The sequence below is a fragment of the Myxocyprinus asiaticus genome, chromosome 2 (assembly GCF_019703515.2).
Source record: "Myxocyprinus asiaticus isolate MX2 ecotype Aquarium Trade chromosome 2, UBuf_Myxa_2, whole genome shotgun sequence".
Taxonomy (NCBI): domain Eukaryota; kingdom Metazoa; phylum Chordata; class Actinopteri; order Cypriniformes; family Catostomidae; genus Myxocyprinus; species Myxocyprinus asiaticus.
In genome coordinates, this window is record NC_059345.1 from 41,476,095 (window position 1) to 41,492,868 (window position 16,774).

Consider the following 16,774-nt stretch of genomic DNA (forward strand, 5'->3'; position numbering starts at 1 on the left):
TAACAGCCGAAATCACCGTGTTGACCAATGGGAAGTTGCTTGGTTTGGCAGTGACCTCTGTGTGGGCAGTGCTTCATATACATCTACAATGATTATTCACAATGGACAAGGATATCATTTTAGCAGTGAGTTTCTTTTTATCTTAAGTCTCACGGAGTATAAAGTGCATTAAAAAGAGATTGATTGACAATTATATTTTTGATGATTTCACACATGCTCAATGTCTGCCCAGGCCATCTTCATCCGCGGAATTTTGCCTTGCGAAGGTATGTGTGACCGCACTTTGATACAAGAGACATGAAGCTAGGACAGCTATGTAGGAAAAAGGTTTCCTTTGACAATGATCAATTATGAAGGTCAGTGGCCATTATACAAAATGCCATGATTTACAAATCACAATCAAGTATACCCGGGTGTAACAATGAAAGGAAATATTTCATATATATACATTCATATATTTTAATTCTTAAGAGTATTTCCATTATTATTAACAGTTTAGTATGTGTTTCATCCAGGCAACAATGGAAAGACTGTTGAAGTCATATTGTTTTACCACTGAGGTTCACACCTTCACTTTGGAGCTTGCTGTGTGTTGGTTTAAACTGCTGTTTGTTTGTTTTCAGTTATTTTAAATCTGACATTAATACTGCCATTGCTGACCTTCAGGTTGATTTTTAGTGGGCTTGTGGGGAGGAGAGACAGCAAGCCTTTGCAGGTGAATTTAGTGTGTTAAGTGTTGGTTGAATTGCTTTGTTGGGGCTTTAGGCAAAATCCCATTACTGCAGGCCAAATGTCAACATAGACAATATTTATCACATACTGCTTTTTCACTGTTTGTGGCATGCTGGCAGACATAGTGTGATGCAACTCGAGTTGCTAGGGTTGAGAGAATTTGCACAAACGAGTAGGTGTGGCAATTTAAAACATCATCCCATGAACTGGGAATACTTGATAGATGGAAATAAATTCACTAATGCTTCCAACACAGCTACTTCAAATTCCAAAACAATGACTAACCTGTCCTTGTTTGAGAATTCACATAAACATAGCATAACTTTTGCAGAAAAGTACCACTGAATTTAAGGCTCTGAGAAGTTTTGAAAGAAAACATATATCACCTGAACCCCTGAACTCTGACTTTAAATGTTCTAAAACAGTCCATTTCTAAAAGCAGTGCCCAATTTTGATCTGTCTGCTGACAAATATAATGAGATTCATAATAATTTATTTTTAAGTTTTTGTAACAACACAGGACTCTTTTTACCCTCTGTCTCCAGACTCACAGAATAAATGAACTCTGAGCTGGATGCAGGCTGAAACACTTTTACCAAAAGCAACTTACTCAAGACTTTTTGAGGGTAAATAGTCTCCCTGAGGTTAATTGTATCTAGGGGCACAATTAAGGACAGGGATCTCAACTAGGGATGTCGCGATTATACGGTTTATATTATAATATTATTATATTATTATATGGATTATAAATGTCACAGTTAATTTAATCTTCAGAATTTAGAATCTAAGGTTAAAAATCGTGAAATGTATAAAATGCCTGATGTGGTCTTCTGCTGTTGTAGCCCATTCGCCTCAAGGTTCGACGTGTTGTGCTTTCTGAGATGCTATTTTGCTCACTACAGTTGTACAGAGCAGTTATCTGTGTTACCATAGCCTTTCTTTCAGCTCAAAACAGTCTGGCCATTCTCTGTTGACCTCTTTCATCAACAAGGTATTTCGGTTGAAATCACTGAGATCACATTTTTTCCCCATTCTGATGGTTGATGTGAACATTAACTGAAGCTCCTGACCTGTATCTGCCTGATTTTATGCATTGCACTGCTGCCACACGATTGGCTGATTAGATAATCACATTAATAAGTAGGTGTACAGGTGTTCTAAATAAAGTATAATAAATATATATTCTAAAAGAGTTTTTCGTTTAAGCCTAAATGTGAAAATCTCTTGTGCTTTTGCCTGGCTGATTAGTGCAGCTGTTACTATGGTTACGGAAGGTGTCCTTGTGACGCTTGCAGGTATCGTGAACTGAAGGTGAACTTTCAGTTCATGTGAAACTGGGGCTACTCACGAACTGCAAAACATAACAGAGGAATTCGATTTACCAGACTCTTATCCACCAAAAAAGTGACTTAAAGCTGAAGTATGTAACTTTTCCTGTTAAAATACTTTCTCCTATCCCAGTTTAAAATGCAGAGACAACTATAAGTAAGCCATTCATTTGTTAATTTTCTTGAAACTGGTAAACACTGTCTTTCTGTGGTGCTATGAAAATTGCTTTGTTTGTTTTAAGTGACCCGCTTAGACCTGCTCCATCTACATTACTTAACCAATGGCGTGAACTGACTATCACTTTGTTTGACCAATGGCAGATGAGAGCGTATGCAGAAAGCTGTTTTGAAAACAATGTTTATCCATTTGGTGGTGCTAGTGGCAGCTGTTTGGAAGCCAGAATTAAGAACAAAGGGTTACTGAAGACGACAGATGTAAAACATACAGACATGCATCATATAAAGGTAGGCTACACATCCTACAAATGGGACAGGAGGTTTGGATGGCACTGATATTGGAAGTTGCGACTGACTTTACTTTTATATTGTGACATATTTCTGAGTTATACGGATTATTGAACAAGAAAAAAATTTAGGGTTACCCCTTCAACCATGCTGCTTGAGCCAGAGCTGGCTACCGGGTAAACTGAGCAGCGATCTCAACTCACTGATAATAAAACTGACAACATGATTGCCAGGGTCGTGAGGGTTACTTTTGAAATGTATTCCACTACAGATTACAGAATACATGCTATAAAATGTAATTTGTAACGTACACTATATTGCCAAAAGTATTCGCTCACCCATCCAAATAAATGAATTCAGGTGTTCCAATCACTTCCATGGCCACAGGTGTATAAAATGAAGCACCTAGGCATGCAGACTGCTTCTACAAACATTTGTGAAAGAATGGGCCGCTCTCAGGAGCTCAGTGAATTCTAGCGTGGTACTGTGATAGGATGCCACCTGTGCAACAAGTCCAGTCGTGAAATTTCCTCACTACTAAATATTCCACAGTCAACTGTCAGTGGTATTATAACAAAGTGGAAGCGATTGGGAATGACAGCAACTCAGCCACGAAGTGGTAGGCCACGTAAAATGACAGAGCGGGGTCAGCAGATGCTGAGGTGCATAGTGCGCAGAGGTCGCCAACTTTCTGCAGAGTCAATCGCTACAGACCTCCAAAGTTCATGTGGCCTTCAGATTAGCTCAAGAACAGTGCGTAGAGAGCTTCATGGAATGGGTTTCCATGGCCGAGCAGCTGCATCCAAGCCATACATCACCAAGTGCAATGCAAAGCGTCGGATGCAGTGGTGGAAAGCATGCCGCCACTGGACTCTAGAGCAGTGGAGACGCGTTCTCTGGAGTGACGAATCACGCTTCTCCATCTGGCAATCTGATGGACGAGTCTGGGTTTGGCGGTTGCCAGGAGAACGGTACTTGTCTGACTGCATTGTGCCAACTGTGAAGTTTGGTGGAGGGGGTATTATGGTGTGGGGTTGTTTTTCAGGAGCTGGGTTTGGCCCCTTAGTTCCAGTGAAAGGAACTCTGAATGCTTCAGCATACCAAGAGATTTTGGACAATTCCATGCTCCCAACTTTGTGGGAACAGTTTGGGGATGGCCCCTTCCTGTTCCAACATGACTGCACACCAGTGCACAAAGCAAGGTCCATAAAGACATGGATGAGCGAGTTTGGTGTGGAAGAACTTGACTGGCCTGCACAGAGTCCTGACCTCAACCTGATAGAGCACCTTTGGGATGAATTTGAGCGAAGACTGTGAGCCAGGCCTTCTCGTCCAACATCAGTGTCTGACCTCACAAATGCGCTTCTGGAAGAATGGTCAAAAATTCCCATAAACACACTCCTAAACCTTGTGGAAAGCCTTCCCAGAAGAGTTGAAGCTGTTATAGCTGCAAAGGGTGGGCCGACGTCATATTAAACCCTATGGATTAAGAATGGGATGTCACTTAAGTTCATATGCGTCTAAAGGCAGGTGAGCGAATACTTTTGGCAATATAGTGTATTTCGTTAGATTACTCAAGGTCAGTAACGTATTCTAAATACTTTGGATTACTTCTTCAGCACTGGTAGATTTTTGTCACTTATTTTGACTATAAAAACTCAAAATACACATGTTAAAAATACATTCTCTGAAAAACCTAAATATTTTATGCAGTGTTGTTTCTAAAACAAGATAAATCAAACTGATCTTGTTTTAAGGATTTTTAGATATTTTTACAGGAAAACAATATAAAAATTATTATCAAGAATACGATTTTTGCCCTAATATCAAAGGTCTTACTAGAAAAAAAGAAATTATGATCCAAGGTGAATTTTCTTGATAAAAAAAATATGATCGTGCCTGGTAACATGTGCATGTAAAATGGCTAGAAATAGCATTGTAGCTTAGCGTAAAGCTGACAATTTACACAAGATTTATTTCTATTTCTTCTGCTCCAAACTTACTTCAAACTTACTTCTCTGTCTGCTCGTATGAATGTAACACATCATAAGAAAGTGTTTCACCGCTGTTCAAATGCACTTTGGATCGCATCATTTATATGTATAAATGTTTTCCATCTGAAAGGACTAAATATTAAATGAAACAAATGACAATAAAATGCAAAGTAATCTCTTCAGTAATCAAAATACTTTTGAATGTAACTATATTCTAACTACCAATGATTTAAATTGTAACTGTAGTGGAATACAGTTACTTATATTTTGTATTTTAAATACGTATTCCCGTTACCTGTATTCCGTTACTCCCCAACCCTGATGATTGCACAAGCACATCACAGTCTTTGCTTACGACGAGGCTGGGACCCCCCATACTACATTAGGGACCCCCCATAAGAAGTCAAAAATAGACTTGGTCCCCAAATATTTGTATTTTAGTAAAGAAAATAATGACAAATACTATTTAATTCATCCAGTTAGGATACGGTAAATTTCGTGAATTATTTTCAATAATCAGGGCTCTACAGTGCAAATGTTTTACTAGCATTTGCGAGTTATAAATACTGCTTGCAAATGCAGAAAATTATTTGGCTGCACCGGCACGAGTAACAGCTGATCTAACGGCCAAAATTTATGAACTTATTGCAGCCTACCATCAGAATAAAAACTCCCTATTGCATCTTCCCTCAAATACCAAATACTTTTAAAAGAGGCACGGTAGTTATTTTTACATTAAAAGTGCCTTTTTTTCACTCTCACATGGCTGCGAGCACTGTTCTCTCCCTCCCTCTCTTTATTTCACGCGCACGCAGAGGCCGAGGGAGAAATATACCATGCGAAGATGGTTTAAGCAGAGTTTCTTGCTTGTTTTTATGTGTCAGAATGACGGACAGCGTTCTGAATAATGATGGATTAATCTCGCACTCACACGCAAGATTCAGAGAAAAATAGCGAGTCAAATAAAAATGTGCAAATCCATAAAAATGTGTGATAAATGCATTAGTCCCTAAGGTGCTGTAAGAGATTTTTTCATGGAAAGGTATGTCTACTCCATGAAAGATAAATAATTGTTGTGAGATATCTCACCTGTCTGTGTGACAGCACAGGGGCGCTGTCAGTGATGCTTTCTGCCTGTCAATCATTTTGTGCATTCTCATAGTATTGTAGTTGCAGCGAATTATTGAGGCATAATGACATTTTGTTCATAACATTTGTAAGTTGAGGGTGCTTTTTTCTGCTGTTGTTTATGACAGCCGTTTCTGCTCGATATTGGTTTCAGTAAAGCTCATTTGGTATCTTTGGAGTGTGGGATTTTGGAAATGGGGCGTGGCTAATTCAATGGCTCAGTTTGTGGAAATTCTGGAACGGCTAAAATCACTTGAATCTCATTGTTTTCTATTTTAGTTTGAAAAACTTTTGGCCAAATTAAGTTTTGCCAAATCATAATTAAACAAATGCAAAAATTCTCTTAAGTCTCTTTGCAAATAAATATCAAAAACATGTTGAATTTTGAAAAACTACTGGGAGTGGCATAGCTTATTGAAATGCTTATAACTCCTGAAAGGAGTGATCCATGTTTATGAAACTTGGGACACACCCCGAGGATATATAACAATTAAAAAAAAAAAAATTCTCAGACTCTGGGACCCTTGTTGCGATCAGCTTGTCATTTAACATGCAACACATTTGTCCAAGGTCCTAAGTATGTCTATGAGGTCAATCAAACCTTTTTGTTTTTCAATGTGCTTCGACCCCACTGATTGCTACTTATGCTTATAGTATAAGTTTGTTTGAACATCCTGGTTCAATTGTCTTTATATTTGTAATTGCACTGGTTTGAATTGTGTTATTTGCAGTGTCGAGGTCTTGATCTTGTGGTCCTGGTCTCAAGACCTCTTGAGACCATATAAACACAGTCTTGTTCTGGATCTGGGTCTCGAGGGGACTAGTCTTGGTCTAGGTATGGGTCTCGAGGGGTCTAGTTTTGGTCTGAGTCTTGTTCTTGGAGGGTCTGGTCTTGACTTCACCTCTGGCTATTTGTCAATATAATGAATATGTGCTTCCCTATCTGTCACTCACTCAACGTTGTGTCGATGTAGTAACATTAGGGGTCACTCTTGGGAGCCCCAAACACCTCTGATTTTGAAAAAAGGCCAATGGGAATTGGCGAGTGGAATTTGCATGCCACTCCCCCGGACATACCGATATAAAAGGAGCTGGCTCGCAACCACTCGTTCAGATTTTCTTTTCGGAGCTGAGCAGTTGTGTTCAGCGAGCTGAATTACTCTGTTGATCCATTCACCTCGAAAAGCTGTTGGATTTTCGGCACATTACAGCAGCTTCTCCCCCTCTTGCACTGGTGAAGTGCAGAGAACACCCTTGGGTGCTTCAGCAGCTAAAAGAGTATATTCTTCCTACTGAAAGAGTATTTTTTTCCCTTCTAAAAGAGTGGCATTAACAGAGAGCATCTTTTTAATGATGCCTCTCTGTTTGTGTGTATTTCCTGGTTGCGTTCGTTACCTCTCCGCTTCCAATGGCCACGATCGCGGTCTTACGTGCTTGGGCGCTGCCCATGCGGAGACAGCGTTCGTGGATGGGTCATGTTCTCACTGCGAGAGTGTGACCATGGCAAAGTTGCAGTCATGGTTTTTCCTTCATTAGAGGGAAAGACCACCCCAGCGGCTCCCTGCCTCGGTCCTTCTACCTACGGGTTTGAGGCCGCATCGGTTAGCACTGGGGGCGATTTGGGGACCCCAGTGGGAGCCACTCCGCCGGGTAACTCCCCACGGACCTCCCATTCCCCAGTACGCTTGTTTGCCCCGCTGGGATGAGACTGCCGGCTCGTCTCAGGGCGAGTTCGCGATCTCGTTTCAGCGCTCGCAAAGCAGATGAGCTCTCGATTGCAGCATTGGAGAGTGGGCTGTCCAATCTGATGCTGAGGACTCGACTGGGCTTCCACCTTCGGGTGTGGTCAACCAGTCGCAGCCTGACGCGCAGCTGGCAGCCATGCTTGCCTGGGCGGCTTCGTGTGTTGGGCTGGAGTGGAACCCTCCACCCCCCCCCTGAAACCTCGCAGCCTGACGATTGGTTCCTGGGCCCGGAGTGCCGCTCATGGCTGCGCCCTGCCCCGGTCCCTTTCTTCCCGGAGGTGCATGAGGAGCTCACGAAGTCGTGGCGGGGACCTTTTCACTGCCCAGACCCGGTCTCTGAGCTCCTCCGCTCTCACTACTCTCGATGGTGGGGCTGCCAGGGGGTACTTGGCGATTCCCCAGGTGGATAAGGCGGTTGCGGTGCACCTGGGCCCACGAAATGCCGCCAACCCCGTCCAGCACCTGTAGGGTTACGTCATCTCTGCCGACTAAGGCCTGTGGTGCCGCTGGACAGGCAGCCTCTGCCCTGCACGCCATGGCTCGCCTGCAAGTGCACCAAGCCAAGGCACTAAGAGAACTGCACAAGGGTAGTTCTGACCTGGGATTGATGCAGGAGCTGCGCTTGGCAACCGTTCATGCTCTCCGGGTGACATAGGTCATGGCACAGACTCTTGGGCAGGCGATGTCCACCCTGGTGGTCCAGGAGCGCCACCTATGGCTCAACTTGGTCGAGATGTGGGAAGCTGACAAGGTACGGTTCCTTGACATCCCCATCTCCCAGGTCAGCCTGTTCGGCGACACCGTCGAGGACTTCGCCCAGCAGTTCTTGGCGGTGAAACAGCAGACGGAGGCTATTCAGCACATCCTGCATCGGCGCGGTTCAAGACCTCACACCTCATCTGCTCGTCGCCAAGGGCATCCTCCTGCCGCAACAACACCGGCTCCGCTGCAGCCCGCCCCACTCGCAGGAAGCAGACGCCACCTGTCTCACGGCCGGCCGCCAAGAACCCGAGGAAGGCTTCGAAGCGCCCCTGAGATGGGCGACCCAGGCACGTGGAGACCTGCTGCAGGCCTAGAGATGGTAAGCAGACCACTCCATCCCCCGGTGGAGGGCTGGGAGGAGAATTCTTTGCCCTTTCTTTGATTCGCCGCATGCCCGAAGGGCTGTGACACCTACACGTTCAGAAAAGGAGCGGTTTCCTCATTCCCTGGGTCACATATCCAGTGCTCACGGCCGTCGTTATCATGACCACTGGCCACCGTTCCTTTATGGCAGGTATGGCACTCCAGGGGCAGCCCCCCCGCCCCTGCGCGCCCAGCTGTGGCACAAACACGCCCATGCCAGGCCGGTTCTGACGGACTGTGGGGACAACTTTCCTCCTCCCCACTTCCTGACCGGCCCTATGGTGGATATCCGGAGCCAGGTAAGTGCTTCGATGTTCCCAGACTCAGCACAGCCATGAAGTCGGGGCTCCAGCCCCCTCGACGTGGCGCCTCAGGCTCAGCCCCGTCACGAGGCCCCACCCACCGGTACGTCCGACACGATTGTCCCCTTGGTCCCCCTCGCTCAGAGCTTGGGGTCATGGCTCGCGCTCCCCAACCCGTCGCAGTGGTTGATCAGGACCGTCTGACTCGGCTACGCAATTCAGTTTGCCAGGCGCCCGCCCAGTTTCAACAGTGTCTGCTTCGGTGAAGGCGAGAATGCCGCTATCCTGCGTGCGGAGATCGCTACCCTTCTGCGGAAGGGTGCGATAGAGCCTGTCCCTCCAGCCGAGATGAAGAAAGGGTTTTACAGCCCCTACTTCATCATACCGAAGAAAGGCAGTGGGTTGCAGCCAATCTTGGACCTGCGAGTACTGAACCGGGCTTTGCACAGACTCCCGTTCAAGATGCTGACGCAAAAACACATTCTAGTGAGTGTCTGGCATCAAGATTGGTTTGCAGCGGTAGACCTGAAGGACGTGTACTTCCACGTCTTGGTTTTATCTCGACACAGACCCTTCCTGTGTTTTGCTTTCGAGGGCCGGGCGTACCAGTACAAGGTCCTCCCCTTCGGCCTGTCCTTGTCCCCTCGCGTCTTCACGAAGTTCGCAGAGGCAGCCCTTGCCCCGCTAAGGGAAGTGGACATCCGCATCCTCAACTATCTCGATGACTGGCTAATTCTAGCTCACTCTCGGGATGTGTTGTGTGCGCACAGGGACCTGGTGCCCACGCACCTCAGCTGGCTGGGGCTTTGGGTCCACTGGGAAAAGAGCAAGCTCTGCCCGGTTCAAAGCATCTCTTTTCTTGGTTTGGAGTTGGACTCCAAATGTCTCAATGACGGTGCGCCTCAAGAACGAGCGCGCACAGTCGGTGCTGAACTGTCTGAAGGCGTTCAGATGGAAAACAGCGGTCCCACTGAAACTTTTTCAGAAGCTCCTGGGGCATATGGCATCCTCAGCGGTGGCCACATCGCTCAAGTTGATGCATATGAGACCGCTTCAGCACTGGCTTCAGACTCGAGTCCTGAGATGGGCATGGTGCCGCGTGGTCGTCACACCGATCTGTCTCCGTTTCTTCAGCCCTTGGACTGACCTAGGGTTCCCCTAGAGTAGGTCTCCAGGTGTGTCGTGGTTACGACGGACGCTTCCAAGACAGGCTGGGGCGCCGTATGCAACGGGCATGCAGCCGCCGGCTCTTGGACTGGCCCGCGATTACGTTGGCACATCAACTGCCTCGAGTTGTTGGCAGTACTGCTCGCCTGCGGAGGCTCCGGCCATTGATCTAGGGCAAGCATGTGTTGGTCTGAACAGACAACACAGCTATGGTAGCATACATCAACTGCCAAGGTGGCCTACGCTCCCGTTGCATGTCACAACTCGCCCGCCGTCTCCTCCTCTGGAGTCAGCAGTGCCTCAAGTCGTTGCAAGCCACTTACATCCTGGGCGACCTCATCACCGCAGCGGACGCGCTGTCATGACAGGTTACGCTCGGGAGAGTGGAGACTCCACCCCCAGGTGGTCCAGCTGATTTGGAGTAGATTCGGTCAAGCACAGGTAGACCTGTTTGCTTCCTGGGAATCCTCCCACTGCCCGCTATGGTACGCCCTGACCGAGGCACCCCTTGGTATAGATGCGCTGGCACACAGCTGGCCCCCGGGACTACGCAAATATGCATTTCCCCCAGTGAGCCTACTTATACAGACCCTGTGCAAGGGTAGGTGCTCCACATGCGCTGGTTCCCCATAGGTGACTTCATGTGATATATCTTCCGCTAAATCGTTTCCCTGTTGGTAAACTGCGTCTTCCTTGGGCAGAGGTTCCTCTGCCCCGGTCACCGTGTTTGTAGAGCTCCTCCCCCCTCGGGTAGGACCTACCATGGGACTTCTCCACATGACATACTTCCGACAAGACTCAGTAAGAACATGTGACATATTTCCACTCAAAATACCCCCCCCCCACCCCCCCACCCCCCGGTGTCTTCCCCTTGGGAGTGACATCCCCCTGACATAGACACTTATGGCCCCCTAGTCGGTAAACAAATTCCACTCTCTTTGGGGAAAAAAAGGGAGGAAAAGTGGCGATGGCTGGGCTAGCCTGTCCCTATTTTTTGGGCAGTCGACTTGTCCCCGAAGGGACTGTTCGCCGCTTATAAGAGCATTGGGGGAGGTTACGTGTGGCCTGGTGCGCTGGCTACGAGGCACACAGCAGTCTGCCCATCTCGCACCGCCAGTCCACATAACACAGTTCAGCTTATTGTGGCGTTTCATATAGGGACCCCTAGTGTCACTACACCAACACAACGTCGAGTGAGTGACAGATAGGGAAAGTCCTAGTTACTTTCGTAACCTCCGTTCCCTGATGGAGGGAACAAGATGTTGTGTCCCTCTTGCCACAATACTGAACTACCCGCTGAAATGGCCGGGACCTTGTCTCGGCTCCTCAGCACAAAACCTGAATGAGTGGTTGCGAGCCAGCTCCTTTTATACCTGTATGTCTGGGGGAGTGGCATGAAAATTCCACTCACCAATTCCCATTGTCCTTTTTTCAAAATCAGAGGTGTTTGGGGCTCCCAAGAGTGACCCCTAGTGTCACTACATCGACACAACGTCTCGTTCCCTCCATCAGGGAACGGAGGTTACGAAAGTAACCAGGATGATTTCTTGTATAGCTTTTGAAATATGGAAAGTAATTTTAGATGTCTGTGTGCACATTTCACATACAGCAGACTCCACTACACTCATTCTGATGAGCTCAATAATTCCTATCACACGCATCTCCACCTCAGCATTGACAACATGCTTTACCCTATGATGTTGTCTCACTCAGTCCCCCTTTTTTCTCTTCAACAGTTGAACAGAAAGGACAGCTGGAGAAACAGAGTGGTCTGCGGATTCTTGAGGCCGGACTGAGTGATGTAAGTCAAAGGAAAGGAGTCTTCTCTCTCTCCCCTCTTCCCCCCTCACCAATGATGACATCCTCCTTTACCAGAGTGCAACCCATACTGAGCATGTTTTATGCTCAAAATCTCTCCCTTAAAGATACATAGTTCTTCAAAAAATTGTATTCTGTCTTCCTTTACTCACCCTCATTTCTTTCCAAAACCATACGACTTTTCTTTCTTCCACTGTGCATATAAGGTCATATTTAGCAGAATGTCCAAGCTGCTCTGTCCCTAGTCATCATTCACTTTTATTGTCATTCTTTCCATAGATGTCATTGTCATTCTGCTAGATAATCCATTTGTGTTCCATGCAAAAAAAAATAATAATAATTATACGGGTTTGGAACAAAATGAGGATGAGTAAATGATGACAGATTATTATTTTAAAATTTTTATTTTTGGCTGAACTACAGTGTCCCTTTAATTTAAATAATCTGTTATAGAGGTTTCGTATGTCAAACTCAAGCATGAAATGTTACAGATTATCACTTAAATCACCAACATCAACTGAGATATGTTCAAGTTATTTATTTGAGGCCGTACAGTAGCAACTACATGTAAACTTCATAACTGAGTTCACAACATTACTGAACTAGTATTTTATGCCCTACTATCAATGTTCCATAAATTCCATTATCCTTGCTGTTTGCTTATACGACCCCAATTCCAAAAAAGTTGGGACAGTATGAAAAATGCTAATAAAAATAAAAAGGAGTGATTTGTAAAATTTTTTTTTAATGTACAGTAATTTCAAATCAGATGATTGCAACACACTCCAAAAAAGTTGAGACAGGGGCAATTTAAGACTAATAACAATTTGACGAGTTGAAATAACAAGGCAATGTGAAACAGGAGATGTTAAACAGGTGCTATGCTGCTACAACTGCTATGTTGCTTGGAGCCGCACCCAAGTCTTTCACCCACTGTTGCACTTGTGTATATGGTTGAGTGACAATAAAGGGATTTGATTTGATTTGATTTGATTTGAGGCAATTGTGTCATAGCATATAAGGAGCCCCCAAAATCAGCCTAGTCCTTCAAGAGCAAGTGTCATTCGAGACTTGTCAATTTGCCAACAGATGCTTCAGCAAACAATGTTCCCCAAAGACAAATTGGAAGGATTTTGGACATTTCACCCTCTACAGTGCACAATATAGTTAAAAGATTCAAGGAATCTGGTCAAATCTTGTAAAGGGCAAAAAGGGCAAGACGAAAACCACTTCTGAATGCACGTAATCTCTGATCCCTCCGACGCCACTGTCTTAAAAAACGTCATTCATCTATAATGGATATCATGAACATGGGCTTGGGATAACTTTAGTAAACCTTTGTTAGTCAACACCATTCTCCACTGCATCCACAGATGCAAGTTAAGACTTCACTATGCAAAGCAGTAGCCCTACATCAATACTGTCCAGAAGTGCTGCCGACTTCTCTGGGCTCGTTCTCATCTTAGATGGAAAGTAGAACAGTGGAACCATGTTTTTTGGTCAGATGAGTCCACATTTCAAATAGTTTTTGAAAAACACAGACATCATATTCTCTGGGCCAAAGAGGAAAAGGACCATCCAAGCTGTTATTAGCGTCAGGTCCAAAAGCCAGTGTCTGTATGGCCCATGGGTGCGTCAGTGCCCATGGTATGGGTAACTCGCACATCTGTGAGAACACCATGAATGCAGACAGATATGTAAAAATTTTGGAGCAGCATATACTGCCATCCAGCATCGTCTTTTCCAGGGATGTCCTGGAATTTTCAGCAGGACAACTTCAAACCACATACTGGCCGAATAAGCAGAGAGTGCGGGTGCTAGATTGGCCACGAAGACCCCGTACAATTGTGCAGCTGAAGACCTGCATAATGAATGAATGGGGGAGAATTCCACTTTTTAAACTTAACAAACCTGTCTCTTCAGTGCCTAAATGCTTAATAAGTGTTATTAGAAGAAATGGTGATGTTTCACAGTGGTAAACACTCGGCTGTCCCAACATTTTTGGAGTGTGTTGTAATCATCTGATTTGAAATTACATTATATTTTCAAAAAAACAATGAAATTCAAAGGTAAAACATCATATATTGTTTAGTTGTAGTGATTTGCCAATATAGCAAAGGGTGAATATAATTTACAAATCACTCCTTTTTGTTTTTATTAGCTTTTTCATACTGTCCCAACTTTTCAGAATTGGGGTTGTAAGAGATTTGGAAAAAACAACATCTACAAAAACATTGTGTGGTGGTATATTGGTACAATAATGGTACTGTATCTAGATGGTAATTCCATGGCACTTTTACTTATACCATGGTACTGAATGTTTACCCTCATATACCATGGCTTTTACATGGTAATCCAGGGTACAGTACTTCAAAGAATACAATGGTAATGCCATGATATTTTTTGGTACTCTTTGGTTAGTGTAAAATGCTCTATTATTGTAGATTATAAGAACATATAAAACACCAAAAGCCAAATCTTAAATGGCATTTATTTTAAATGTATTTTATAATTTAATATTAATAGTACAATGTTCACCTCTTTTGCTCAAAGGATTTGGGTTACATCATGGTAACTCTTTCATTGATCGTGTTCTTTATATTTGTGTGTGTGTGTGGGGGGGGGGGGGGGGGGTGTTTGGGTGGTTTATGAGGACCAATTACCAAACTGGTAATTACAAGGGTATTATGCTATAAATTTGGTTTATGAGGACATTTCTAGTGTCCCCATAATTCAAATCGCTTTAAAAACATACTAAACTATGTTTTTATGAAAATGTAAAAATGCAGAAAGTTTTTTTGTGAGGGTTAGGTTAAGGGGTAGGGTTAGGTTTAGGGGATAGAATCTATAGTTCGTACAGTATAAAAATCATTATGTCTATGGAGAATCCTCATAAGGATAGCCACACCAACATGTGTGTGGGTGGGTGTGTGTGTGTGTGCGTGTGTGTGTGTGTGATTGCCATTAAATAGAGCTAAGCGGATCACTCTGTCACTGATTCACTAGGCTGTCTGCTGCAGTGGCAACATGACAAAAATGCTCTGTCAAATCAAAATGGCCACACAACAGAGAGAGAGAGAGAGAGAGAGAGAGAGAGAGAGAGAGAGAGAGAGAGAGAGAGAGAGAGAGATCTCAATCAAATGCATAGACAGATGTTTTGAGACTATTGCCTAACATGCAGACATTTGGCAATTTTACAGGATACCTAAACTGAAATAAAGTGTCATTCCACATGAAACACAACCTCCGGTTAAGACATAAACAATACTGCCCAGGATTACTGTATATTGTATGGGTAGTTAAATAACTTTGATTGCAAACTGTAAAGCTTGTTTTCTTTTGTATTGGATAACCTGAATAATCACTTGGATGACCTTGTACAGATTTAATTAACCTATTAAGACCCGAGCTTGACTGCTGTGTCCCTTTTTGATTTGTAACTAGTAGCACCTAATAAACGTATAAACATAATTTTTTTTCTAGAGCAAATAGTATTCCTAAAAATATGTGGAGAGTGGGGCTAAGATATGAAATTTTAAATAGTACCAAACTATAGAAAGTCCTGTTTTTTTATCAAATAGTTTTTTATGTTTCCAGAGGTGTTGGTTATTCATGTGTGACGAGGAGGAGGGCGAGGCCGGGCCGTGAGTGTGCACAGCCGGCCCCCAATTAGGCTAATCAGCCAAGGAGAGGGATAAGGCCGAGCCAGATGTGGCAGTTCAGGAGAGAGAGAGCCACACGCAGCTGCCATGTGTGTTTATGTTGTGTCTTTTTAAGTTTTCATTAAACATTATTTTGATGGTTTGTCTGGTTCCACCTCCTCCTTGCCCATCCTTTATATTGTTACATCATATTTTTGAGACATTACAGACATTACATCAGAAATTAGCATAATTAATTCTGATTCAAAGTAATGGCCAGCATCATCCAATCATTGCCAACCATGTTAAAATGAAATTATAGATCATAAATTCTGAATCTATGTACTGATTACAATTGTTCCATGTCTGACAAACATGTTGAATGGCCCAAACATCATCTGCAGCCTGAAACTGAACTTTTGATAGGAAGTATGGATTGAATGCACTTAGCTGTATAGAGAGCTATAGGATGCTCCCTTGCTCACTATTTATTGAATGACTTAACCTCCAGTGTGCTGTCTGTCTGCACTGGTCTCAGAACAGTTTGAAATGCATCGTATTTTCATCCTAACTCCATATAAAACCTCAAAAAGTAAAATCTTTCAGCTTTTGGATGAACCCATTGATTCGCAATGTGAAAATGCACAATAAATATAGGATTTCTAAGGAAAAATTGTGCTAAAGTACACATTAGTGTACATAGTGTTTATCAGCATGCCGTTTTGCGATAAATCGCTCAAATGATAAAAATGGCATATCGGAAGAAACTAGAGACTCTAATCTTTTGTTTCAAATAGGTTTCAGTGTAAAAACATAATTAGGTTTCATACCAGATGTAGTTTTGTTGGTGTTTCTCCCAAAGACAAACTCCGCTGTGGTCGGCACCATGTTGTTTTGCCACATGTCTTCTGAACTGAGATCAGTCAGTTTAAATACATTTAAATTATGTGTTGCATATAGCGAATCCAAAATAGAACATCCACGCTTGTGTACATGGTGTCGCACAAGGTTAAGTGAAAACTAAGCAACTGAGACTTTTTCTTATGCTGGGGCATTTGATAACTTAACCATCCAGCATCTGCCCTTAAGTCTGTGTTGTTTGGGTAGGAGGTCTATAGAGCCAATTGATCACTGCTCCATCATAGCCTTGTTGCTCAACAGCAGAACTTGCAAAATGGTCTTTCTGGTGAAGATGGTTGATGAACTTATTCTTGCTGATTAAACCCATACAGCATAACTTTATTTCCTTGGTGGAACAAAAACGTATAGAGCATATTAGGCAGAAAGTTAGGGACAGACTGTAACGAGGCAGACGTGGAATGAGGATCT

At 43.9% G+C, this 16,774-nt stretch overlaps 1 protein-coding gene across 1 annotated transcript in view; it reads left to right on the forward strand.

The window, feature by feature from the left end:
- The window catches only part of LOC127451658 (receptor-type tyrosine-protein phosphatase N2-like), a 275,203-nt gene that overhangs the window by 175,567 nt on the left and 82,862 nt on the right, over nucleotides 1-16,774 (forward strand). The window contains exon 12 of the mRNA XM_051716512.1: nucleotides 11,723-11,787. Within this exon, the coding sequence (XP_051572472.1) occupies nucleotides 11,723-11,787 (65 nt within the window). The remainder of the gene's footprint in view (nucleotides 1-11,722; nucleotides 11,788-16,774) is intronic.